This window comes from Ovis canadensis, chromosome 13 (assembly GCF_042477335.2).
Source record: "Ovis canadensis isolate MfBH-ARS-UI-01 breed Bighorn chromosome 13, ARS-UI_OviCan_v2, whole genome shotgun sequence".
Taxonomy (NCBI): Eukaryota; Metazoa; Chordata; class Mammalia; order Artiodactyla; family Bovidae; genus Ovis; species Ovis canadensis.
In genome coordinates this window covers 69,935,006-69,961,438 of record NC_091257.1, presented here as the reverse complement: position 1 = coordinate 69,961,438, position 26,433 = coordinate 69,935,006, and the positions used below count along the sequence as shown (strand labels likewise).

The window sequence follows — 26,433 nt, the reverse complement described above, 5'->3', positions numbered from 1 at the left end:
AGCAATCAGGTTGAAACCATAAAAAGAGAGTGTTTAAAGATTATAACCCAGAAGACAGTGAAATGACATTTCTCAAGTGTTGAAAGAGATAGCCATCAACCAGGAATTCTACAGCCAGCTAAACTATGACTATCGCCTCCCTGGAGAGCCAATGGTTGGCAGCCCGCCTGCCAAAGCAGGGGACACGGGTTCAATCCCTGTTCCGGAAGGACACATGCTGTGGGGCAACTCAGCCAGCACAGCAACTGCTGCGCCCGTGTGCCGTAGAGCCTGTGGTCTGGAACAAGAGAAGCCACCACAATGAGAAGCCCAAGTAGCACAAGTAAGAACAGACCCCGCTTTCTGCAACTAGAGAGAGCTCCCAAGAAACTACAAAGACCCAGCGCGGCCAAAAATAAAATGCTTTAAAACAAAAAGGAATCTTAAAAAAATAATAAAAATAAAAAGACCCCAGAGAGCTCCCTTGCTCCTCCCACATTACAAGGACACAGCCGGAAGATAGTTACCTATGAACTAGGGAGGGGGCCTCAGCTCCCTCCAGAACTGTAAGGAATAAGTCTCCATGGTTTATAAGCCACCCAGCCTCTGGCATTCTGTCAGCCTGAATAGACTAAGACACAACAGAAACAAAACACGTGACTTCCAAACCGAGGGGTGGAGAAGAGTGACTGAGGGCTGGGCACAGACTGGGCAGGTAGTCGGCACTCAGAATGATGGTGGTAGAGAGGGCAGAGAGGAAGCAGGTGGGGGTGGAGGTGATGGTGGTAGAGGCTGAGGGGCAGAGACAAGCAGCTGGTAGGGCAGAGCCCTCGTGGAAGAGGCAGCAGACACAACGCAGGGAGGACACAACGGGCTGACGCTGCGGGGCATGGGTGAGCAAGGGGTGTTGGCACTTGCGGTTCTGGGAGAGACACCCCACACGCTCTGCAGGGTGAGCAGAGCTCTGTTTATGCCCAGGTGCAGGTGAGTCAGGGCGGATGCCGACGCCCTCCCGGCAGGCATGGGCAGGCCTGCCTCCTCCGGGGCTGATCTGGCCGCCCAGCTGGCGCCCTAACCAGCCATCACGAGTCCCACTTGGCACTTAATTTCCCAAAGCAACCAACTGCGTCTGGGTTCAGCACCTGAAGCTGTGGGCAGGAATCCTCGCCCAGGGCCACACTGAGGCTGCATGGGCCACACAGGTCCTGGGGGCCTGCACCAGTCTGATCGTACCCCTCCCCCTGCAGACCCATCAGCCATGCCTGAGGAGGTCTAGGGTTCACCTCTTGGTGTTTTTTGACTATGAGAACAGGGGTGAGCTTTTGCACTGTCTGGGCTTCATCCACCTCCCTATCAACTAGGATGTGGACACAGTGATAAACCCCAGAACTGAGGGGGCTGCACGATGTCAAGGCAAGGGAAGCAGCAGGAGGAGGTGGCTGGCAGGGGGTGGGGGCTGCAGGAGCCTGGCCTCAGGCTCCCTTGGCAGGCTCTGCTGCCTCTTCCAGCACCGCCTGTTCAGCCCTGGACCTGCTTTACATCCCAGAGCCCTCAGCCCTGCCAGGACCCCTGTGCTGGGCACAGGCCTCCCATTTCCTGCCTGCCCAGAACTGGGGCTGCTGGGGTGGGGCGGGAAGCCCACCTGTGCCTCTGGAGCAGGAACACAGCCTAGCATGTGTTAACTCCACACACAGCTGCTGATGGATGGGAGAGAGGGAGGGTGGGAGGTAAGAGAGAAGGGAAAAGGAGGGAGGGAGGCGTGAACACACGGATGAATCCACTGCCGAGCCCGGAGGAGAGCTGGCCTAGTGCCAGGCTCCAGCTGATAATTTAGCTGAGCGCTCACTGATGAATTCACGGCGCTGGAGCCACTTAGGCACACAGCACCAGTGGCAGCTTGTTAAAGACGCAGGTTCCTGAGCCCTGCCTTACTGGCTGAGCTCAGGGCCTCTGCTGAGCGTGTCAGAGTGGGGTCTCTGGGCTTCGCCTCTGCCCCTGCATGTGTCGAGGATGGAGGTCAGGATGGGGCGGCAGGGAGTGTATAATCTGTGTCCTCAAGGAAGGTGGGAGAGCTCCTCCCACCCCAGAGGGCAGGAACATGCAGCCTCAGGCAATTACCTCCCTCAGACTCCCCTGGGGTTTCTACCAGAGGGGCAGCTGGGTCACAGGTCCAGGTAAGGCTCCACCTCTGTGGGCAGCAGGGCAGAGAGGCCCAAGCCAGACACTAAGCCCTGCCCTTCTACCTCACTGTGCACATAGGGAAACTGAGGCCATGGGGAAAGGCGGGGCGAGGGGCCAGTGTAGGGGCGATGAAACCAGGCCTCCTCTCCCTCAGGTTGAGCACAAGATGGGGGGATGAGCAGGGAGCTGCAGGTCTCACCTGAAGGGGTCTGTGGGATCTTTGGCATCACAGACATCCGCATGCCCGTGGCAGACACAGCGGCCGCCGATGCTGATGTCCTTGATACTGTAATAGTACTGTGCAGGGCCCGCAACGTAAGCGCGAGGCTTCCCACTCCTGCCCCGAGCCCCCGTGGCCCCGCCCACAGCAGCCCCAGCCCCCGTGGCCCCGCCCACAGCAGCCCCAGCCCCACGGGGCCCCGCCCACACCTAACCCCGCAGCCCCGCCTGCCCAACCGCTCACCCGGCGGGTGACCGTGGGGTCCCGCAGCGCCTTGCCCATGAGGTGGCCCAGCAGCGTGTTGGTGCGCAGGAAGCGCAGGCGGATGTTGGTGGCTTTGGTGAAGTCACGCAGCAGCGGTGAGTAGGAGAAGTTCATAGCACCTGGGCGGCCGTTCACCAGGGACACCACGATCTGAAGATGGACGCAGATCAGGCGGGGGCATGGTGCCGGCACTGACCGCCAGGCCGCATGCCCCGCGCCGTCTCGCTCGGCCCACCTCGCCGTTCTCCAGAGGCACGATCCGCGAGTACTCCGTGCTGCAGATGACATCGTCGTCCTGCGTGATGCGCTCCAGCGTCCTTGGCCCGAACCGTTCCAGGCAGTCCCTCTTGGAGGCTGCGGGAATGCCTAGGGTGAGCGCTCGGCGCCCTGGGGAAGTCCTGGGAGAAGGCAGTGCCCTGCTGCCCTGAGCGCCCTGTCTTCCCGGAGCCCCATGGCCTCAGCCAGGAGGAAGCATCAACCGGAATGCAGGATGGCGGCCCACCCTCGGGGTTTCGTTGAACAGAGCGTGGAGCACATCGCAGCTTCCTCCAGAGGGCGCGTCAGGACCCAGGGTGCCCCTGCCCCGAGGCTCTGAACTTGCCCAACCTTGAGGAGCTGACCGTCCAGGCCTTTGCCTTTCTCTCTGCAGAGTGTCCCCTTGTGTGTCCCTCCCCAATCCCACCCTTAGGGCACCCATCCTGACTGTCCCTCCCAGGGCTGCCCTGCACTCACTCTTGGGCTTTGGAGCTTGAAAGGGACACAAGTTCCAGGACCACCCAATTGGAGCTGCATGGACATGACTGGTCAGGGTGGCAAGCGGCAGGGCCAACCAGTGAGCAGGGGCGCAGGGCTCCCGTGCTCTCCTGATGGGGCTGCTAAGTTGGTGGCTTTTGCCACCTCCGGAGTTGCTGGAGCATAAGGCCAGTCCACAGCGAACTAGGAGATGGACCCAGCAGTGCCATGTCAGGGACGCAAGGCACTGAACCCCCACCTGCCTTCAGGAATATGCACCCCACAGCCTGGCCCACCTAGAAGCCGGGCGTGAGGGCAGGCCTGGTATCCAGAGGCCTTAAGAGCACAATACTGGCAGCCCACTCACCCAGGGTATCCCCCCTTGCCCGCCCCTCATTCCGGGAGACTCACATGCAAAGTACTGCCAGGGCTGGTAGGTGTGGCCAAAGTCTGTGGACCGCTCCAGCACCCAGAGGTCTGGCCGAGGGGAATTGGCAAACTTGATGAGCACGTAGGCCACATGGAAAACCTGCCGGATGGTGGGTGAACACCCCTGAGACCCCTTCCATGCCATGTGGGGCCCCCAAACACCTGGAGGGCCGCCCCCACCCTGTGAGGTGAGGTTCCAGGGATATCTGTGGGCTTGCCCTCAGGGGCCAGACACCCCCAGGTAAGAGGGCCAGCTGGCTCAGGGAGCAGCCCCTCGGCTTACAGGCCAGCCCAGAGCCACTGAGACCTGCACCAGGGACATAGAGATGACCAGCAGAACCCAGCATTTCTGGAGGGCTCCCCTCTTGGGCCTGAGGGTGACTTAGGGCTCAGACGCACCCCCTCCCCAGTCCCACCCCAGCTGAGGCTGCACACAAGCCTGATGGGGGCTGAAGTCAGACAGGGCCCACATGCAGGCAGCCTGTCTACAGGGCCCCAGGCAGTGGGACTGGGCAAAGTGATGGCAGAAGCTCATCCCACTGTCCCCAGAGCTCTGGTGGCTGGCCTGGGAAGGTGGCCAGGTGATGTCCCAAGCTCCCAGGAGCCTGGCCTCCTTGTACAACAGGCCGATGAACCCCTCCCCAGGATGGGGGCCCCTGTCACAGTCATCCTGGTGACCCCATCATCCTCAGAGCCAACTCAGGACCTGCCCATCTCACCCACTGACCGGCCACAGGGGCAGGCAGCGAGGATCCACCAGGGCCCAGCCTCTGCCTGTCACTGACACAAGGCCACTGGCACAGGCTTGTGTGCAGCCTCAGAGGAGAGACAGACAAACAGGCCCTCCCAAAGCTGGGCCAGGGAGACCCTGCCAACCCAGGAGTCAGCAGTTGGAGCTCTGCTGGGCCAAGCTGTTAGGGCAGCACCTGGCCAGGGGGACAGGGGAGGCTGTTCATCCAGAGGCACCCAGACCCCCACAAGGTCCCGCCAGGTGACCCAGGCTGACCTCTACTGTTCCGTCCCTGGGTCTCGATCTGATCTCACTCCTCTCTCTCTCTCCTCTGGGCCAGAGGTCAGCATGCCTGGATATCCCCCTGTCCCATGCCCCAGACCTCAGCTTAGAGGGCCAATGACCCCTCCTCCTCCCCCACCTCTGCCCCAAAGCCAAAGATGAGGCGCCATTTTCTGAGCTGCTCTCTATGGGCAAAGTCTGGGCTCCAAGGAGACCTGGGTAGGGCCAGTGGAGAGCCCGGTGCCCAGTCTGTACACGAGGAGAGCTGAGGCCCTAGATGAAGGGCAGAGACACAGCTAGTGAGCACCCCACCCATGGACGATGCCCTCCCCACCCCTCGGGGCCCTCCGTCACACCCCCATGCCAGACCTGCTCACAGGTGGGCTCTGAACTGCTCACCAGCCTCAAGGGCAACATCGCACCTCAGGCCACTCACTGTCCCCTCAGTGAGGCCCTGCCCAGCCCAGGGGAACAGGCCCCTTCCTGTGTCCACTGCTCTGGAACCAGCTGGTCTGTCAGTCAGCCAGGCCCCAAACCTAGGGACAGAGCAGGGGTCCCCTCCAGGGCTGCCCAGTGCCCACAGTCACCCCCTCCCCTGATCAGCCTGAAGCTGCTGTGGTAACCCCTTGGACAGTGAGGGGACCACGGACCCCTCAGGGCCCAGCCCACAGGAGACCAGGCGCCTAGAATCCAGGCGTGGGGGGTGGGGCAGGGGACCTGGGTTGTGAGGTCCCAGGACCCTGAGACACGCCCATTCCTAACCCTGCCCTTCCGGGAAGGCCTGGCTTTTGCAGGGAGAGGCCTTTCCCCGGGCTTGTGTAGGGGGGTGAGGGCCTATTCACCCATTGCCAGGCCTTGAGGTCATCTTCCACTTGGGCCTGCCCAGTCAGGGGAAGGGCTCAAGCCTCTAGGGGTACAGACCCTACACTTGGCAGGCACCTTGGCCAACCCCTCAGGCATTCCAGGAAGCCCTGGGGACCGCAAACGGCCCCTGTGCCAGGAGGGATCTTCGTGAGGAAGGGAGACACGGCAAGAGTGGGGGTCTCAGTGTGCACTGGACTTGGACATAGGCTGTTTTGGGGGTGGCAGCATGGCTGCCACAGAAAGCCCCCAGAGAGATTAAAGCCTTGCTCCGAGCCCCGTGGGGCCCACCCCCGCCTTTCCCTGAGCGAGGCCACCAGGCTGCACCCTCCGTGGCCAGCTTGGTCCCTCCCCCAGGTCGGCGGGCTGCACACATTTTTCCCAGCTGAGAGCACTTGCACAAATATTGACTCGAAGATGCTAATCAGGCAGGACAGGGGCAGCATGAAAACTAACCACCCCCCCGACCCCGCGCAAGGCCCAGCCCTCTGGGTGCGCTCCAAGGAAGACCCCTGCCTTCTGTCCATCTGTCCACCTGGTTGTCTCACTGTCACAGCAGGCTGGAGGGACGGGACGGCATATGTTCAGCTTGCCCATCTGTCCCCAGTCTAGTTCGGGAAGCCGCACAGCCGCCCCAGGCATGACCCGGAGCGAGTGTAGACCCCTGGCCTCCCTGGACACAGCCCTCCCCATGCCGTCCCCACCCGCTCCACTCTGCTCAGTTGCCAGCTCCCCTGACCTTTCCTGCTGCTACAGAGCTCTGCGCAAAAGGAAAAAAGTCTTTTAAAGCAAAAGCCAAACAAAAGCCTCCTGAGTTATTTTTAAAAATCTGGCTATTCTGGGGCAGGCACGTCTCCAGGACAGCAGCCGGACCCGCCTCTTGGCCACAGCCCCCCCTACCCAGCCTGACCTCGGAGGGCCAGGCTTGCCAGGAGGGGGTCTGCCCTGTGACTGCTGCCTAGAGAGGGTGGCGGAGCCTGGAGAGCCTGGGTGCATCCCAGGCCTCAGTGGCTAGATGGTCCAGGGTGGGCAGGGAGTAGTGGGACAAACACAGCAGAGGTCAGAGGCCAGGGGTCAGGGTGCAAGACCTGAAGAAAGGTTGTGAAGGCTCGGAGAGTCTCCAAAGAGAAGAGGCCACCTGTTCCTGCAGGCAAGCAGAGGTCACCCAGAGCCACACCAGAGGCAGAGATTGGGGGGTGGGGAGGGCAAACAAGGGATGGGCTGGAGTCAGAAGACACAGGGAGGGCTAGAGAGGAAGCTGCTGCTGCAGACCCCCAGGAGGGACAGGGGTGCAGGAGGGGACAGCAGGCAGGAAGCCTCCTGGGCTCAGGCACCCATGTACCAAGGACAGGGCTGATGCTGGAGCCTCTGGAAGCACAAGGTCATCAGGGCCAGCATACTCCACCTTTGCCCCAAGCCAGGCCCTGTGCCCCTGTCCTGGGTAGGGAGCACCCTGCCCCCACCCGCTGGGCCACCAGCATGAATCACCAGGCAGCCTGTGACTCAGCCTGACCCCACAGGAAGCAGGGCCCCATGCTGATTCCCAGGGATGGGCCAGGGTCCCAGCCGGGCCGGGTGGGGCAGGAAGCCCCTCCTAGACCAGGCGTCCGGACCAGCCCCCACTTTGTTCCCAGGGGCACCCAGACCTCCTGGACCACCACCCCAGACTGTTGGACTGGCCTCAGGGCCCTGTGTGCTGAATCTAGTTGAGCTAGCACCCCGGGTTTGCCCTCTCCCCGGAGACCCCATCTGGAAACCTTGATAAACATAAACGCCACAGCGGGAGGTGGGGAGTGGGGTAGCCTAGTGGGAATGTCAACTCAGGCCCCCAGCTGGGTAAATAAGAATGGCCATCCACACAACACACAATGGGGAGCTGAAAACAGGCCATACATGGCTGCCACTCCAGAAGTGGAAAAGCCAGTGCTGGAAAGAAAAATAAAACCTGGAAATATAGAGTGGGCAGGCAGAGGCCCCAGGAGCCCTGACTCTGTGGGGCCAGGTACCCAACACACCGGTGTGTAGAGTGGAGCAAGTAGGGGGATTTTCAGCAATTGGGCAATCTGACAGCTCTATAGGAGCTCACCAGCCAGATGAAGGGCAAACACCTCAATGCAGCTGGGCTTGGGAGGGAGTTCAGACACCACCCCCCAACCCATATGCTATCTTGGGACCCCTGCCTTGAAGGGAGGGGTTTCAGGCCCACCCCACCCCCACCAGAGCTCCTGTCTCTGTCCCACACCCCCCCCGCAGCCTGGCCCGGGTCAGGCCAGATGGCCAGCCTCAGGCCATAGGAAGTGGAGTTTATCCCAAGAGGACCCCAACACCCAAACAGTTTATAGACTTCAGTGTGAGCTGTGTTGCTGAACGCCAATGCCACAGCGTTTGTTTAAAAACAGACAGAAGAAAAGAGCCTAGGGAGCTCAGTATGAGGAGGCCGGAGTGTTGCTGCGTGCCATGATGGCTGGGGAGACTGGCAGCAGGGGCGGAGGACAAATGGCCCCCAGTCCCAGCCCCCGGCAGCCCCTCTGGCCCTGCGTCCTTCAAGCCAAGGGACAAGCTGAGCAGGGTCTCCCAGTTCCCACAAGGAGAGAAGGGACCCCTGCTGGCCTGACGACTCACCGTGGGGAGGCTGTCCCAGACCCCCACGCTCTCACCCCGCCCAGGGAGCCCATCCCAAGGGGCTGTGTCTGATCCAGACCCCCCCGCACCTGTAACCAGAGGCTGGCCGGTCTCAGCCACACGTCCGGTCACTTCCCTTGAGCAACCCCGCTGACCCTCCTGGGGCGCTGCCCACATGGCTGAGAGCCCAGCTGGGCTTGGCCAGCCAGGCCAGTGACCATGACCTCATAACCCAGCAGGCCAGGCTGCCTGCCTAGGGAGCCCTGGACTGACCAGCTCAGAGGGGTACAGCCCGGGACCAGGGTGGGCAGGGTAGAGCTGCATGGGGTGTCCTGACCACAAAGCAGCCAGCACGTCTGGGGCCCTCATGAGCAGCAAGGCCCAGGCACGTGCTCACAGCCCACGTCCAGAGGAGGGCCCGAGGCAGTCGGCCCAGCCTTTCCTCCACACTGGTGCTCCAACCCCCCTGTGGTAGGGGTGGGGGGGCAGCTGGTGCCCTCCTTGCCTCCCCACTGTTCCTCAGGGAGGGCAGACCCCTCACCAACAGTCAGTCCCCCAACCAACACTTTTGGCCTCCCACCCAACCCCCCCGCCTACACCCAACTGCCAGCCCAGACCTCCCTCCATTATACCCGTCCACCTGGTCTCCAGTCTCCTCCCCTCCAGGCCTGGCCTTTCAGGGCTGGGACAAAGGGCCATCCCGCCCAGGGCGCAAGCAGAGAACAGAGCCCACAGCTGGAAGGGGACCTCTATTCCTCGCCTGCCTCTGCATCTGAGGAGTGAGGGCTGAGCCCACAGGTGGGGGTTGCTGGGGAGAGGCCCTCCCCAACGGCTGGGCCACCAGGGGGCGTCTGGAGAGGGAGGGGACTCCCCCCAGAACCAGCCCTTACTCACCCTGCCCAGCTCCCTAAGACCCCCTGGGAACACAGAGGTGAGGCTCAGAACAGGGAGCCTGAGGCAGGCAAGAGGGGGAGAAAGGAGACAGCAAGAACCCGTTGGCCCCTGGAGGACCCCCAGGCAGGCCACTACTGGGACTCAGGACAGTGGCCCCTCGGTCTCCAGCCACAGAGACCCTCTCAGGCTTGCATCTCACAGGCTCAGCCCCACAGACTGTCCTCTCAGATCTGGGGTCCTGGCCAAGGTCAGCAGGGCAGGAGTGGAGGCCTGGACCTCTCCACGCCCTTCTTGGCCAGGCCCTCACTCCTGGGGCCTTTTCTCCATCTGCAAAATGGGGGGAATAGAGTGCAGTAACCCCTGCCCCATCCTGGGGAAGGTCAGAGGCGATGAGGGGACAGGGAGAAGACTCCTCGAGGCCCCAGGACAGACGGACGCTACAGGGACCAGGCCTCACCAGCCGCAGCCCCACCCCCGGGGTGAGGAGGAAGAGGAGCTGCCAGCGGTCCTCCCTGGCCTCCCAGGGCAGGAAGTCCTCCTGATGCCCAGGGCCAGCTGCCCTGCCCCCACCTGCTTTCCTGGGGCATCCGCTTCACATCCCAGAACAAAGGCCCCTGGCAGCCGCCACAGGGGGAGGGCCCAACCTCACTGCCCATTCACTGCCTTCCGACAGAAGACCCAGCCCCACCCCAGGGGGACCTGCGCCCCAAAGGAAGGCCCAGTCCCCAAGCCAGGGAACCCCCAGGCCCCTCCCACTGGCCTCTCTCCCCCTGCACAGCCAGTGTGCTTGGAGGGTCCTGCCCGAGACACCCTCAGTCTGGCTGCAGGCCAGCTGCTCCCGTGACCACACTGGGGGCACTTGGGGAGGTAGATCCCAGGGTCGCTGTGAGGGCGCCTCCAAAACGCCTTCCCCCAGCACTCCAGCCTGTGCCCCCTCCATCCTCCAGAGCCCCCATTTCCTACCCCCGTGGGCACCTCTGCCCATGAGGAGCCTGGTCTCTGTCCCCAACCCCCACGAGCAGGGCATGCCGAAGGGACCCAGTCATCACGCAATGAATTGGGGAGGAAGAGGTAACAAGCTCCTTTTCCTAAAGGGAAGATGGTGAATGTGGCAGTCATCTCTGGAACTCCACCGTGGCTCAGGAACATGCCCAGGAAAGGGTTTTCTCTCGTCACGGAGCTGGACACTGGGTGCTTCCACTCCACCCAACTCCAAAGCACACAACTGGGCACGTCCTAGGCTCCCCTGCCCCCGCCCCAACCAAGGCTGGCATCCCCTTAACCAAGATGGGGGCTTCCATAAGTCATAAAAAGGAGAAGGAAGAAGGGAGGAGTGGGGACATGAGAAGAGCAAAGGGTTGGCGGGTAGATGGATGTTAGGTGGATGGGCTGGTGGGTGGGTGGGTAGATGGATGGGTGGGAGAGTGGCAAAAAGAGGGAATAGGGGAGAGAGAGGGGAAGAGCAGTGGGCGGGTGGGAGAGTCGATCTCCCCCCAAGCAGGGCTGGAAACGGTCGCTTTTCCATTTGTGTCGTTTTAACATTTGGGGAAACCGAGTCTTGGTGGGCAAGACGCACATAGAATGAAACCCTGGCCCAGCGCAGGCCCAGTCTGCAGGGCAAATGTCCCGCCTGCCTCTGCATCCCTGTCTCACATAGATAGACACTGAGGCTCAGGGGGCCACAAAGACGGGGCGGGGGTTGGGTGGTGTGAGCACTGTCCGAGCTCCCCCTTGCCCCCACCCACCACACCTCGGGAGGGCACTGTGCCCACCTGCTTCGGGAGGCCAGATCACTGCGTGCCCAGAGAGCACCCCTGCCCTGCCCCAGCCTGGCCAGGCTTGTCCACAGAGGAGGAGGGGCAAGAAGGACCCAGCGGCTCAGCACAAGCTCCCCTGCTGACCCCGGGGCAGGGGCAGAGTCCATGTACCCCTCTCCCTCCCTGGCACCCCCTCTAGGGCAGTGCCAGAGACAGGGGCACCCTGGGGCACACAGGGTCGCTGAGGTCCCTCTCATGCTCCCGGCGGAAGGGATGAGAGCACAGGTGTGAAGGCCCAGTGAGCTGAAAAGCAGTGTGCCTGGCGCCCCCCAGACCTGGGCCAGACAGCACTGGCAGCCCAGGGGCCTCCTGCAGGGCCTGGGAAGGGAGCCCCTTCCAGGGCCTAACAGCTAACCCCACCCCTCCATTCCCCTGGAACTCCCAAGCCACTTCCTGGGACTCAAACCCATTCCCCTCACTACCCCCTGCCCACCAGGCCTCCAGGTGAGGGCAGGAGGCAACCAACACTGCCCACTAAACCCGCCTGCAGGGCCTGCCTCCCACCCAGACAGGCTTCCAGGAGATGTGTCCCCGCCTCTCCTGGGATGCCCTCAAGGTGACAGCAGGAAGGAGCCCCAGTGAGGAGCAGAGACCCACCAGGTCACGCACCAGGATGCTGGCTAAGCCGGCCTGGACTCAGGCCCCTGGCCTCATGGTCCAGTGCTCCTTCCCCAGTCCCTGTGACCAGGGAAGGGGTGAGCATGGGGTCAAGCAGGATCAACCCTGAGCCTGATGCCCAGGCAGGCCCAGAGCTGGCTGCTTCTGGGCTCAGCCTCATCGACCTGCCACCCCTGCCCCACTCCACCCAAGGAGGCGATGGGACTGCTGGCCCATTTCCCAAGCCAGGATTCCAAGGCCAGACACCTAACAATGTCATGTGGAGAGCGGGACACAGCCTGTGAGCCTGAACCAGCCCAGATCCACCAAAGGGGGAAATGCCTGATACCCTCCTGCCCGCCTGGCTGGGAGTGGGGGAGACCTAACCCTTGGGTGGCCCCCAAAGCACAGGTATCCTAGGAATGTCCACTTCCGCTGGCCTGTGCATTCCTGCAGCCCCTCCCACTCCCCAGCAGGCCTGGCTCCCTGTGGAGGAATTCCTCTGAGTAAACACCAGGGCGCTTGGCCAGGGATACAGGGCCCACAGCCTTCAGCCCCACCTCCGTGTCAGCCCCCCAGTGCCCCTCACCCTAATTCTCCATGTGACCTCTGGGAAGCCCCCCCATCTGGCCTCCTGCCTTGCTGTGAACCATGAGGATGCTGAGAGAACAACAGAAGGTGCCCACTGCCACGCCTGTGTCCGTGCTGAGCTTGCTACAAGCAGTCCATCCGTGCCCAGTCCAGCTCAGCCTCCCAGCCCACTCTAGGTGGAGACCCCGCCTTCCAGTCCATGCCCCAAGGGGAGCCCTTCGGCCAGAGACACAGGGTGGGGCTGCAGCAGATGCAACAGGGACTGTACCTGGCCCAGGTCCAGGGTGACGTTGACCTCGTTGTACTCCAGGCCCCGGGACAATGGTGGGCTCTGCCACCAGCGCTCCGTGCCATCAATGGCATTGCTCACGGGGTGAGCCCTGTTGCTGCTGGCAGCCGTGCAGATGTCGCAGTACTGGCCCTGTGGGGGAGAGGTGGTCAGATGGCCAAGGAGTGCTGTGACCTTTTGCCTCTCTGGTCACTCCCACCCCTGCCCATGGGGCCCACCCCAAGCCTGCAGAGCCTTGTCTGCCTTTCACTCTTTCACTTGGCAAACACACATTGGGTGCCAACACAGCTCATGTGAGAGACGATCACACCTGCCATAGAGGAAACAGGAGAGCGGGTCGGGGAGGGGCACCCAGTGCAGGTGGGGAAATCATGGTAGGCCTCCCTGAGGAGGTGGCATCCAAGTCCTACACCATAGGAGAGGGTATGCTCCAGGCAGAAGGGCTGGCTGTGCAAAGGCCCTGGGGCAGGAAGAGCAAACTAGGAGCAAACAGCAAGAAGGCCAGTGTAACTCGAGCTGAAGGGCAAAGGGCTGGTTAAGGGGCAAGTCACATGTCATTCCCCCCCACAAAACTGGCCACTGCAGGGGGCTTTAGAAGGGCTGGCACAGGATGGGGCCCAGTGGAAACCTAAAGAGGGAGGAAGGTGGGGCTACAGTCAGAAGGCCCAGGCCCAGTGTGTGCCCCTCCCCACCTCTACCAGCCCATGCCTCAAACCTCCCTGCCAGGCTCTCACCCAAAGCCATGGAGCAGGGTCTCCAGGGAGGCAGCCTGTGGGGAGGCCCCAGAGGGCAGGCACGTGGGCAGCCGGCAGACGAGGCCAGGACCTGCTGGCTCTGCCATTTCCGAGCTCTGGGACCCGGCCAGATCCTAGCAGCGGCTGAGCCTCACTGCCCTGTCTGAAGAGTGGGCGTAATGCTGGCACCTGCTGCAGCCACTGCAGGATTAATGGATCCCACGCGGGCCCTGGCAGCTGCTTCTGTCACGGTCCAGCCACCTGCCGGGGCCCTGTCCTCTGGCGGGGGACACAGGGGCTCCCAGCGCCATCCCGGCCTGCTGTCCCCATGGGGTAGGAGCAGGTGCTGGAAGCCCAGGCTAGGGTAGGGGGCAGCGCTGGGCCCTGGCTGCTGGCCCAGCGGAGGCCCAACCCCCCAGCCCAGAGGAAACCAGACCTGCTCTCCCTTCGCACACAAAGGCGGCCCTCGGAGACTTGGCACTGATTGAGGCCCAGAGAGGCCGCGTCTGGGAAATGTGGCCACTCCACCCCTCCCAGCCTCCCAGGGGGCCAGACCTCCTCCTAGGAGTTGGGAGCGTGGGAGATGCCCTGTCCCCACTCCCAGGCCTGGCAGCCTGAGAGCTCCCAGCCTCCACCCACGCAAGGTGCGCCCCTGCCGCCCCTGGACACACAGGTTCACAGCTTCCACCGTGTACCCAGGACAGTGAGACCAAGAGGCGGCAGCCCAGGCGCCAAGCCGCCAAGCAGCAGGACCCCCTGTGTTGGGTGCTTGGGGAGACCCCCCCTCTACCCTCTCCCTATGGCCCTGGAACCCTGATCTCCAGATCAGCTGTCACTCCTTAGCAGGGCCCCATTGTGTAGGACCACCCAAGAAGCTGACCTGACACCTGCCACCCCCCACCACTCTGCTTTATTTATTCTGTTGCATGAGGCTGTTGGCGATTCTTCATTTACTGCCTCCCTGGGCAGAGGGGGCGAGGGGGTGGGGTGCACCTGCCTTGTTTTTCTATTTATTTTATTTATTTATCTGGCTGCGCCCCAAAAGAGGGGCACCATCTGTACAAGCTGTACCACCAGCTCAGATGGAGGAACCCAGGCTCCGGGTCCCAGACTGTGAGAGCTCCCAGAGGGTGGGCTCAGAAAGGATCATGGGAAACACCGAGCACATGTGTGCAAGCTGTCTGGGCCTGGTGGGGCTCTCAGAGGAGGTGGGTAGGGCCGTCTGGCTGGGGTGGTGGGCCTTCCAAAGAAGACTGCCTTGGTCAAGGGAGACAATGGAAATGTCTGCTCAGGTCCACCCAGAGAGTTGAGGCCACAGCAGGGCCGCCTGACGTGGGCGCACAGTGGATGGAGCCAGGGGTGGAGGGGTGGGGAAACAAGATTCCCTCCGCCCCTCCGCTGCAGAGGGTCCTGCTGGGAACGGAACGAGGAAGCAAGGAGCAGTGATAAGGACTTCCCCTCCCAGTGAGTCACCATGCTGGCAGCTGAGCCCCCGACTTCCCCTGCAGTGCTGGGGCCAGCCCAGAATTTCTCACGTGCCCACCTGAAGTCACAGGGCCAGATCCCCAAGTTACCCTCTGCCTGCCCCAGCTGCCCACAGGGACTGCCTCGCCCTGATGTACAGCAGGGCTCATCCTGTGCCCTGGGTGGCATGCCCCCAGCCAGCTTCTGCCCCATTCCCCCCAGGGGACCCGAGGAACTGCTGGCTTGCAGCTGTGGACCACACAACCCTCCTGACCCACCCACAAAACTGGGCTCTTGGGATGGAGAGGTGGGCCTGATCACTCAGCTCCAGAAGGTGCTTGGAGACAAGGCCCTTCACCAACCCAGCAAGAGGCCAGGGTGGTGAGCAGACCTCGTCCCCTAAGAGGACGGGGAAGCAGGTCCGGTGACTCGACCGAGGCTGCTCACTGGTGTTTCCGGCCTTGCTGGCAGCCTCCAAACAGGGCTGCCATGGCTGAGCGCTGCAGACTTTTAAAGTGAGGCTTCAGCCCCAACCTGCTAGACTGGGAGCGCAGGACTCAAGTTTTGCTCAGGGCCCTTGCCTGCAACGCCACGGCCATAGCCACTTGCCAAGCGGTCACTGTGTGACAGACCGCCTCCCAGGCTCCTCAGGCAGGCCAAGCTCATAGCTTCAGGTGAGGCAGCCCTTGTGATGTACCCATTTTATAGATGAGAAGCCTAAGACTGGGATAGGGGGAAGCCACACAGCTAAGGAAAGGGCCTTGGGCCATAGGCTACCAGCTCCTGGGCTGCTCCTTTAAACACTGTGAGGAGGTAATAAGCAGCCCTCCCTCAATGGCCTGGGCAGGCAGCACAGGTGGGCAGGGGGAGGTGGCCTGGAGCCTGAGCTGATTAGCTGTGGAATCCCAGCTGAGCATCTGGGGGCGGGCACTTAGCCAGGCCCTCTGGGCAGCTTTGGAGTCCCCCACAAGCTCCTCCTCTTGACCTGGCCCCTCTGATGTCACCCAAAGACACTAAGGGCCCAGGGTAGGGGTCCAGGTGGCCCCGCTCACCCTAGCCAGATCCTGGTCTGCTTTGGGGCTTTACAGGCCTCAGTTTCCCCACCTGAAACGTGGGCTTGAGACCCCCCCCCACCCTCAGCTGGGCAGGGCTTTCAGGAGAGCATGAGTCCAGAAAGGTGTGTTCAGGAGCCCAAGGGAGATGACACTCTGTCCCAGACAACACTGCCCCACCAGGACCCCCCTCTCACTTCTACCCACCCCCATGGGACTGGGGGGGCAAGGGGAATGGGCAGGCAGGCCCTATAAAGGGGCCCCAGCAATACCTCCCTCATTCATCACCCCCATCACGGCTCCTCCCCTCCCCCAGTCTCTCCTACCAGGAAGGTGGCAGCAAGTCCCTGGAGGCTGAGGCTCAGGTTACAACAGCCTTGGGGCCCCCAGACTCTCCCTAAGGTAGGGCAGGGATGGGAGGAAGGGCCCAGCATGGAGTGTCAGGGAACCTCCGGAGCTGGCCCTACCCCGCCCCCAGGCAGAGAGGTGCCCCTGATCTCAGCTCCGAGCTCTCATCCCCAGTTAAAAAACCCCCGGTCTGTCCCCCTCCAACCTCGAGGGTCCTACCGACTCCCTAGAAACCCCGGGGGGAGAGCTTCAACCCTCCAGCCGGAGTTAGCACTCCTTGTGTCTGGCCCCCTCGCCCCCATCCCTGGCCCATCCCGTCACCAGCAGGTTCCAGCCTGTCCCAGAGGAAGGCGGCGCGGTCGGCCCACTCCCCACAGGCAGCCGGCCACGGAGGCCAAGTCCCGCCCTCGCCGGGATCCCGGGACTCGGGGCCTCCGGGGACCAGGCACCAGCCCCTCCCGTCCAGCTCGTCACTGCTGCCGAACTCGACCGGTGCTGGCCGTGCCCGGGACGGTTGCGTGCCGCCTTCCCAGCGGGAAGCGCACTTCTCTGGCTGAACCCGCAGGGCCGAGTTGGGGTTCCTTCCATCCCCCGAAATGCAGAATTGGGGCGTTGGGACGGGCGGCGGCAGCCGCGGTGCGTATCTGGGCTCTTCGGCTAGTCGGGCTGGAATTTCGGAGTCTGAGCCCGGTGCTCGCCCCGAGCCGGCGTCCCCACCACCCCCGCCCGAACTCAGGTCCTCGCTCACCTGGATGGTCTGGTTGGGGTCCCCGCCGGCCACGGGGCCCCCCACCAACTTGCAGTAGAGGTCCTCGGTGGGGCGCGGGGCACCGCGCGCAGGGGCCTCCTCGCCGCAGGTGGCCGACGCGGCGATGCGAGCGCCCTCAGCCAGGTTGAAGTAGGGCGGGTGCAGGCTGAAGCCACCGCCCGGCGCCCGCGCCTGCGTCGCGCCCAGCAACGCCAGTCCGGCCAGCAGCAGCGGCGCGGGGCCCCGGGAATCGCGGGGCCGCGCGCCGGGCTTCGCCATCTTCCAGCTCGGGGACTGCGGGCGAGGCGGGAGCCCGGCGGGTCTGCGGCGCCCGGCCGGGCTCGGCTCGCTCCGCCCGCGGACGTCAGGCCCCGCCCCGGCCCGCCCGGGAGCTTCGGCCCCGCGCCCCGGGGAGGGGGCGGGGGAGGCCGGGGGGAGGGGCGGCCGGCCGCCTTAACCCTTGGGACCCCGGCCCGGCCGGCCTCCTGGAAGGGAGACACCTGCTGACCTCGGCCTGGCCGTGGGAACGCGACGCCGAGGCGGCCCCGGGGCGTGGCTCCTGGTTCCTGGCGGCCCCCTGCGCCCTCCAGCACCGCGGCCCGGGACGCGCCGGCCCGCTCCTCTCGGTCCAGCGGATCCGCTCTTTGTTTCCCTAACTTCGAGCACCTCTAGGCGGCCGAGGGTCCCCGGGGGTCCCGGGTTCGGCGCCGCTCGCCTCGGGTCCAGTCCGGGCCCAGCCCGTCCCCACCCGCGACCCCAGAACCGGCAGAGCGAGCCGAGTGACCGCAGCCCGGGAGCCCAAACGCTGAGTCCCTGGGATTGAGATGTGAAGCGCGGAGCGCAACGCATCCTGGCCGCCTCTCGCCGGCGGGTTTTCGGTGTTTTGCGCACGGTGCTGGCCCCCATTCTGACTCGTCCAGCAGGTGTGCAGGAAGGTGCTCTGAGGGCTGTGAGCGGTGGGCAGTGGCCCCGGAGACAATCCGATCTGCAGAGGGAGACTCCGTGCTCCCTGGCGAGGGGCCAGGTCAGATTCAAGCCCATCTGACTCCTGCCTGCGCAGGTTATGGTTTAAAAATTCTCTAGAACGGGGAAGTGGGGCCCTCTGCAGTGAGGGGAGGATACTCAGAGCCCCGTAGGCGCCGGGAAGACTGGCTGCAAAGGAGGGCATCCATTGAGCACCTGCTGTGTGAAGGGAGGAACCAAGTGTGAGCCCACCCTGGTGCCTGGGGTTCCTTGCTGCGAGGCACTGTGGACCCCACCATCTCTGTCTGCTAGTGGAACCTTCAGGCTCAGGGCAGGTGCTCAAGGACACTGGGGAAACGGGGCTGGAAGAGAGGCCGAGCTTAGGATTGTGTCTCAGGATCGTGTCCCAGCTGTTTCTGCGCTCGGGTGGCTTCTGCCAGTGGGTCTCCTCCCCTCCTTCAGCTCCTGGCCCACATCCGCCTCAAGGGAAGCCCTGATGGGGCTGGCGCAGCTGCTGGGCTGGCAGGGTCCCCAGTCTATGAGCCAGGCCAGCTGGGTGTCTGTCCCACGTGGGACCCCTTGGACAGTCCTGGGGAGTCGAGTAAGTGCGTGGGGTGGCAGCCAGCTGGTTCTGGCGGGTCCTGCCCCAGTAGTTGTTCCCGGAAGGTCACACCACTGGTCACATCTTTCTGGCTGTCCCTGGCCTCCTGCAAATCCTGAATCCCAGGGGCTGGACGGCAGCTTCTCTGCAGAGTTGAGACAGGCAGGCAGTGTGGGCTGGCTCCCTCCTCCCCTCCCTCTCCTTTCCCTTCTCTCTCATCTCCCTCTGCTCCCAGGCTATTCTATAACTCCACCTGGGGGAGGGGGAGAAGAGGTGGTTCCTCCCCAGAGACCCTCTGAGTTGGAGAGGGCCTGGCCTAGATGGAGGAGGGGCAGGTGGACCGGAAGGAATCCAGAGTCCCCAGTGCCTTGACAGGCCAGCTCACCAGCTAATTTATGACCCCTTGAGAGAAGCGCTGCCTCTGGGAAGTAGCAGGGTTTCCAGATGGGGGATTTGACCTGTCCTTGCCCCGCCCTCCCTACTGCCCAGAGGTGCCCCTGTAACACACATCACAGCAGTGCGCTCTGGCCCTGGCACCAGCACCCCCTTAGCTCTGGTGGCCTGGCATCCTGGGGGTTGGGGCTGGGAACCCTCCAGCCAGGCCACCCCCCATGTCAGCTTCTCAACACCCATGGAGGGGCCCGGGGACAGAGGTGAGAGGCAGGAGCCCTCTGAACCTCCCAGCAACCAGGCCACCGCTGTCCAGAGGGCACAGAGCAGCCAGGAGGGAGGGGCCGCCGCCTGAGAATGCGCTGAGTCAGCCGGGCCAGCATGCGGAGGGTTAATCGTGGGCTAGCGGCTTCCGGGAGACAGCTGCCCTGAGCAACTGGTGGCCTGGGCTTGGGGGTGAGGGGGGAGGCACGTTGCCTGGTGAAGTGGGCAGAGGGCAATGTGGTGGAAGGAGCTGAGTGAGGTGCCCACTTGGCCCCCACCCTGTGCCCACTTAGGTGCCCCAGCTGGAGCAGGGCAGGGGAGAGAGGCCCGTCTCTGCCCACCTTCATGCCTGATGCCCGAGGCACATTTCCAGCAAGTCATTTTCAGCTGGCCCAGCGAGGGTGTTCAGTCTTGCTCTGACTCCTGGGCCACCCAGCCACCTTTCCTACTTAGGAATTGGAAAACTGAGGGTCAGTTTCCAAGGCCCAGGGGTCAGTCAGGAGCATGTGGTTAGCAAGGGAGAGAAGAAGATGGACTGGCATTCATTTTCTCCTCCCAGATGTATTGGGCACCTTTGGGTACAGGTCCGTAATGCAGTTCCCCCCACCCCAAACAGGCTGCTTTAGCCTTCTGTCCCAAGTTCACAGGAGAGGGACACCAAGTCCTGGGAGGTGGGTGGTGTGTGGAGGCAGCTCACGGGAAGGGGTGTGGAGGCAACCTGACCCCCTCTGTCCTGCTGGGCTCTGACCATGTCCCACGGGAGGACCCCACACGCAGAGTTCCTCCACCCAGCCCCATAGTAACTGGAGCCCCGGGACCTGTGGGAGGTCGGACACAAGTGGGAAAGAGGTGCTTCTGAACCCAGGTAGGGGGTCCAGCCGATCCCCCCCACACCAAGCCCTGGGATAAGACCCCTGCAGTGGGGCCTGGGCCAGGGGAGCCCACCCTCAAGACTGCGCTCCCCCCACCTTGATGTCATGCCCAGGAACCCTGCTCAGCCCCATCTGCAGGGAAGCTGTGGGGCCCACAGTCCAGGCCACATGGGCACACCCGCCGTACCCCAAGCTGAGTCCTAACCATGACTATAACTCCCCAGGAGCAGCTGCGAGGGGCACCCCTCATTACACTCAGCCGCATCATCACATCATAGTTGGTAACAGATGACTGTGCCTGACCCTGACCGCTGTCCTGGATCCCAGCTCTCACCCCGACGCCGCTTCTCTGGTGGGGAGGAGAAACTGCAATGTCCCGTGGGGAGGAGGAAGCTGAGCTCTCTGCTCCTTGCTGGGAGTGTTTGTCTCCCTTTGGCAGAAAGAGGTTTCAGGAGAAGCTAGGCTGTGGTTTGGAATATTCCCTGCCTCAGGGCTGCCCTGATGCCTTCTGGAGAGCCCAGCTGGCCAAAACATGTACCCTGTCCATCCAGGCTGGCTGTGGGGCAGACGACAAGGCGGCTGCTGGCTGCTGCTGGCTGCTGCTGGCAGCCCTGGTCCAGCCCAGGCCTGCGGGGTAGGACCCAGACCAGCTGAGGGGAGGCCTCATTAGGAGGTTGTAAAGGGTTATAAAGCCAGCAGGTCTGGGGCTGAGAGAGCTCCCTGGCCTCTGGGCCATTGCTCAGTCCAGAGCCCTCCCCTGGCTGTGGGCTGGCACAGTCCATTGGGAGGGCAGAGGACAGGCCAGATGACCTGAAAGGGCACCAGAAGGGTGGGGCCAGGCTGGAGTCCCCTCATTCCCGGATGAGGAGGGTCCGGGGACAGGTTCCTGGATGCCCCTGACAGACTGGTGTCTCCTGCCTGTGACCCCAGCCTGGCCACCTTTGGGCTCCCCCAGGCCTCCAGGGCGTGGGCTCTGGGAAACCTCTGAGGCTACCAGGCTTTGGGTTGACCCCAATGAGGAGCAGATGGTTTTGACCCCCGTGCTGCCCAGCCAAGGGCCTTCCTCCAGGAGCATTCTGTCCCTGGAGCTCTGGAGGGTCCACCTCTGCCTGCTCTGTGCCCAGCCTACAGGCCACAGTCTCCAGGGTGCCCACTGAAGGCCGGACCCTTGGGCATCCTGGTGGGCAGTTTGTACCTTGGAGGGGGTCCAGACACGCTTACGTGTGCCCAGTGCCATGGGCTGGGCTGGCCAGCCCCCAGGTCCAGGGCTCTACACAGAAGTTCCCCAAAGCTCCTTTCTCCCACTCGGCTCACCTCCTTCCGGACTGGTGTCCTAGATGGCCAGGCCTGTCTCTCTAGAAGGCACACACATCCAGGATGCTCAGAAATGTGAGGCTTTGTGACCCCCCCATAGGCTGGACAGTGTGCTGTCTGTGAGCAGAGAGCCTGGATGAGGCAGGAGTCCAGAGTCTGGGGTTTGGCTTGTATATCCCCTCCTGCGGCCTCAGTGTCTCAGTGTAGGGGAGCCCCCACCCTGCTGACATAGGGGCACCAGGCTTTGTGAAGGATGCCACAAGCTGGAGGAATCGGACCAGTCACTTTACGGACCGGAACCTTTATGATAATAGCTATAGGTGCTGGCTGCCTCCTGGGCTGGGCCCCTGGCTGGCACCCGCGCCTCATCCTGTCTCCCTCCTCCCAAGCCAAACTGGCTTTTGCTTATCTTAGGATAAAAGCCAGACCCCTCACTGCAGCCCCCAGGCCCCAAGGAGCCTCCCAGCTATGCACTGCCTGTCTGGGCAGTCAGGCTGAGCCTCCAGCCTTCCCTCCCCCTCTATCTCATGAACTTTGGCCTTATTCCCTCCACCCAGGACACAGTGGAGCCGCCGTCCCTTTGTCTGCTCTCCTGGGCCCCTAGTGGGTCAGACAGGTATGCACCTGCCCTTCTTTCTCAGATTCCGTTTAATCACACCTGTGTCTTGCCTGTCCTTCTTGCCATGTCCCCGGGCCTGGTGAAGAGGAGGTGCTCAGGGAGTACCCACCACATGAAGTGCAGCTTCTTGGGTTTATCCTGTCACAGGTGGTTCCAGGCTGTGCAAGGCCCTACGAATTGGGCCTCTGGTTCCCCAGAAGACGCCCACTGCTGTGCTCCAGAGACCCCTCCAGCCCAGGGTCTGTGAGCTGGAAGGAGAGGCGGGCCTGCTGAGAGGAAGGAGCTGCTGTCTGAGATAGCCCCCGTGTTGACATCCTTGCATCGTATCTCTCCCACCATGGCTCACCAGATACCCCCCTGACCCAGCCCTGGGCTTGAGGAGCCACCCTCAGCCACAAATCTCCCACTCCAGCCCTAGGGGAGCAGTGGGCTGAGTTGGGGGCGGCCCTAGGAGAGGGCCCAGACCTCCATGGAGAGCCAATCATATCCAGAGGGCAAAGGGAGGGGCTGGTTCAGAAGTGAGTTTGCTCTGCGGATCCCAGGCCCAGGTACCGTCCTCAATGGGGCACCTCCCAGCACCTTCCTGGGGTGTAAAGTTGGGGGTCCAGGACTCCTGCTCCCAGATCTGTGGGGAGCAGGGGCTGACCCCAGAAGGCTTACATCAATCCCTGTATCCCCCACACAGGACGGCAGCATCCACATCGGACACCTGTGGGGCCAACCTGTCTGCAGTGTTATTATTTACCCCATTTGACCTTTGGCTCCTAGGACTCCCCCACGCCCATGCTCACCACCTCCCTGCTCTGTACTGTGGACTGGGCAGCCCTCCGGGAAGCAGGTGAGGGGCAGAGGGTCCCCAGCACAGAAGGAGGGGGTGGCACCTAGGGACCCGGGTTGTCCCTGCCCCCCCTCCCTCTCAGGACTGACCTGCAGCAGGCCCTTCCCCCCAGGTCCCTGGGGGCCTGGCCAAGCTCCGCTTCCTGCAGGATGAGGGCTCTGCAGCTCCTCCAGGAGGTGCCCACAGGCGGCCTTATATGGCCAGAAGGCCTTGCTGCCCAGGAGGAATCTGATCCCATGGGAAGGGCAGGGATGTGGGGCTGAGCCCTAGGCCGGGCCAAGGGGAGTGGTTTGAATGGCGCTAGTCTTCTGGCCCACAGCCCCCTAAAAGCAGCCAGATAAGCCCGACCCCCTTGCCAACTTTGGGACGTCTGGTTGGGGGCCCTATGACGAATCCTGGGGGTCTGCCATCCTGGCAAGAGCTACAAGATTCAAGGCCAGCCGCCCCACCCCCACAGTACCACCCAAACCATACCAGGTACAGCCTGCGAGGGTCTGGGGCCTGTAGCCTGGCCTGGCCTTGACTGGCTAGGTCACTGGCCCTCAGCAAGTTGCCTCCTTCCCCGGGCAGGCCCAGCCTGGCATCAGTGCCCTCCTCAGAGTGGCACTGGGGTCCCCACACCACATCTGGACACCTGCTGGGATTCAACCCCCCCCTGCCCAACCTCCCCACCTCCCTCCCAGCCCATCATCCCTCCCTCCATCACCCCCACCTCTCTCTCTCCCGACTCTCTCCTTCTCTGGGTTTCTCACTCTGGCTACCCTCTCTCTCTGCCTCTGCCTCCCTGCCTCTGTCTGTCTCTCCTTTGCTCTGTCTCTTGGTGTCCCTCTTCCTCCCACCTGCTGCCCTCCATCTGCTGAGCTCCACTACTTTGGGCAGCCCTAGCTGCTCCTCCAAAGATCGGCAGCAGCAGCAGTGACAGGCTCCTCCTTTCCGCTGGCCTGTCTGCCACCTGGAAGCTCTGGCCCTGGGGACCTGGTGGCCCTTGCCAGCAAGGCTGGGGCGTGGGCCAGCTGAAGAGGACGCAGCTCCCCTGGGCCCCTGAGCTGTCACATGGCCCTGGGACACAGCAAGTAGAGGTGGAGTCCACCTTTCCAGGGGGCACCAGAGTCCACTGCCTGCATGTCGGGGCTGCGGCCAGGAGAGGCCCCAGACCACGGGCAGGGAGGGACAAGTGGTGACAGGGCCCACACTGTGCTCAGCGCAGCCATTCCTGGGCCAGTGGGGGAGGCAGGGACTCTTGTCACCCTGCTGACCAGGTGAGCAGAGGGGGCAGGGCTGGCCCAGATCACCCCCTGTGTCTCCCGATACAAAAGAAAGAGGATGGTGTGGGGGCCAGCCCCTGCCACGGGCCTGCATCTTGCCTGCAGGCTCTTGGGGAAAGCTAAGTCTCAGGCAGTGCTGTGACCCAGGAAGGGGGCCCGAGACAACACGTTGAGAGGTCGACAGCTGTCTGTCCGTCCAGGATACGCTCTGGACAAGGGCTGCCTGGCTTCCCAGGCCAAGGAAGGGGAGGAGGCCTGGGGCAGCACTTAGCCAGTCCATCCTCTGCAGTCCAAATGGGCACGTGCCCTGGCCTGGCAGAAACCCGTGACATCTCCTCCCAGGAGGGGCTGGGCACAGCCGTTGGGAGCCCTGACTTGGTTGCTGCCCAGGGGCTGCAACCCACTGACCCTGAGGCCCCCGGCTGTGACTGTAACAAGGGGTCCCTCCTCTGTCTGTAACCTCAGGTGGCTTTTAAGAGGCAGGTTGCCCTGTCGTTCCTGTCTTCAGACCCCCCCCCCGCCCCCACCCCAGCCTCCAAGGTCCTTGAGCAGCCCCTCACCCACTCAGAGCCTGCAGCGCTCCAGCCTCACTGGCCTCCATACAAATGCTAAGTGCTCCCTTGCACCACAGGACCTTTGCACAAACCACACCTTCCACCAGAAATCTCCCACCCAGCTCTCGGCCCACCCTACAGACCCCAGCTCCAGAGTACATGCCCCCTTTCTTCCTCCAACAACTATGTAGTATTTTGATTTATTACTTTTCACCTTATTTTGTTATTTAGTGTCCTGAGTCCTGTGCTGAGCAAGTGCTGGGCAGTCACGGCTGGATGCTGGGACACCTGTGCCCCATTGCCTTCACGTTGGCCTGGAGGCCTGGGATAGGGACTGGCAGGTCAGAGGGGAGAGGGCTTGGCGCCCAGGCCCCTGTTCCTCTCGTGCAGCGGCCACAGTGCATAGTAAAAACACCGACAGCAACAAGTGTGGGCAAAGATTTGGGGAGTCGGGGCACCCACACTGCTGGTGGGGATGCAGATGGTGCGGGTGTGGAACGGTCTTGTGCTTCCTGAAAGGTGAAACCATACCTCCACTCCTGGGGACGGGTGCATGTGAATCCCCTCCACGAATGTTTGTGGCAGCACTTTCTGTAACAGTTGAAAGGGGGAACCAGCCTAGATGCCATCAGTGGGTGAGCAGGAGGGAGGTGGTCGGGGCACCTTCACACCTGCCACCACACTGAGCCTGGGAGGCAGGCTCTTTGAAGAAGCTGCTGGAACCAGGGGCTGGCAGCTGGGGCGCACCTGGGCCATTGGCCTCTCCCAGGTGTGGACAGGGAAGCGTGGCTTAGTGTATGCTGAAAGGTAGAGATGGCGGAGGTTGAGTCACTTCCAGGTGCTGGACCACCCACAGCCACACAGCCCCCATGCTCGCCAGCTGGTCCCGTGCGTCCCGTGAGCATGGGAGAGGCACAGGTTTGTGTTTAGGCCTGTGGGGAACCAAGACACTCAACCCTAAACAGCAGACTGACTCACCCTGACTGACTCACCCTGTCTTCCTCGAGCACACGCAGGTCAGCCTGTGGGCTTGCGCCTCAGGGTCTGACTGCAAAAGCCTCCAAGTACTGGGGCTCCCTCAGGGCCACCAGAGCTTCAAGTGCAAGTGACCCCCCAACCAAGCCCATCTCCTATCACCCCAACTTCATAAAAGGAGGGCTTGAGACCATGGAAGGGGTGGGGGGCGTAGGGGAACCCGCAGTTGGACCCCCATCTGCCCGCCCAGGGCTCTGTCCCGCCGGCAGCTCAGGAGGCCCCCTCCAGGACCCCCGCGGGGCCTCTGCTGCATGGAGAGGTAGGGTGGTGGGTGGGCTCAGCTCAGGCCTCTGTTTGCCTCAAGTTTCAACATTTACAGAACATTCGTCCTGGGCTCTTCTGGGGAGGTATTTCCTACAGGAATGTAAACATTCGAGACTTGGAAGGCTTGTGCGGGCACGATGCTGGTGGGTCTCCTGGGAGCTGGTCTTCATCTCGGGGTGGAGGGTGGTCCTGGGAGTCCGTTCCTGGCCTCCTCAGTGGGTGGGAATTGAGAGTTATCCTTCCTTGGGAGCCTGGTCTCCTGTGGTCTCCATGCTCCATCTGAGGCTTGCTGTGTGACCTCAGGTCAGAGGCATGACCTCTCTGGGACCACCGAACCAATGGGACTGATTCTGTTTTCTCGCCTCATCTTTGGCCCCAGCCCCTCAGCACCACTCACCTAGTGGGGCTTTAGGGAGCAGCCCTTTCTGTGCCATGTGCTGATGCCGTGGTCTGATGGTCACAAAAGTCTGTCTTACAGATAGGAGACAGGGCATCAAAGGGTTCTGTGGACTCTGTCTGTTGCTAGCACCATGATTCTAAGGCTCTGTGCAAACCGGCCTTTTGTTCAGGAGTCAGGAGGCTGCCGGGCTGGTAAGTCCTGCCCTTATCTGCAAGGTGCT

At 62.7% G+C, this 26,433-nt stretch overlaps 1 protein-coding gene across 1 annotated transcript in view; it reads right to left on the bottom strand.

Moving 5' to 3' along the window:
• The window catches only part of LAMA5 (laminin subunit alpha 5), a 51,270-nt gene extending 34,076 nt beyond the window's left edge, over positions 1-17,194 (bottom strand). Inside the window, exons 1-6 of the mRNA XM_069546790.1 lie at positions 16,835-17,194; positions 12,468-12,620; positions 3,788-3,905; positions 2,880-2,998; positions 2,624-2,794; positions 2,360-2,457 (exon numbers count right to left, since the gene is read on the bottom strand). Coding sequence (XP_069402891.1) covers positions 2,360-2,457; positions 2,624-2,794; positions 2,880-2,998; positions 3,788-3,905; positions 12,468-12,620; positions 16,835-17,113 — 938 coding nt within the window. The 5' untranslated portion in view covers positions 17,114-17,194. The remainder of the gene's footprint in view (positions 1-2,359; positions 2,458-2,623; positions 2,795-2,879; positions 2,999-3,787; positions 3,906-12,467; positions 12,621-16,834) is intronic.
• Between the last annotated feature and the right edge of the window lie 9,239 nt (positions 17,195-26,433).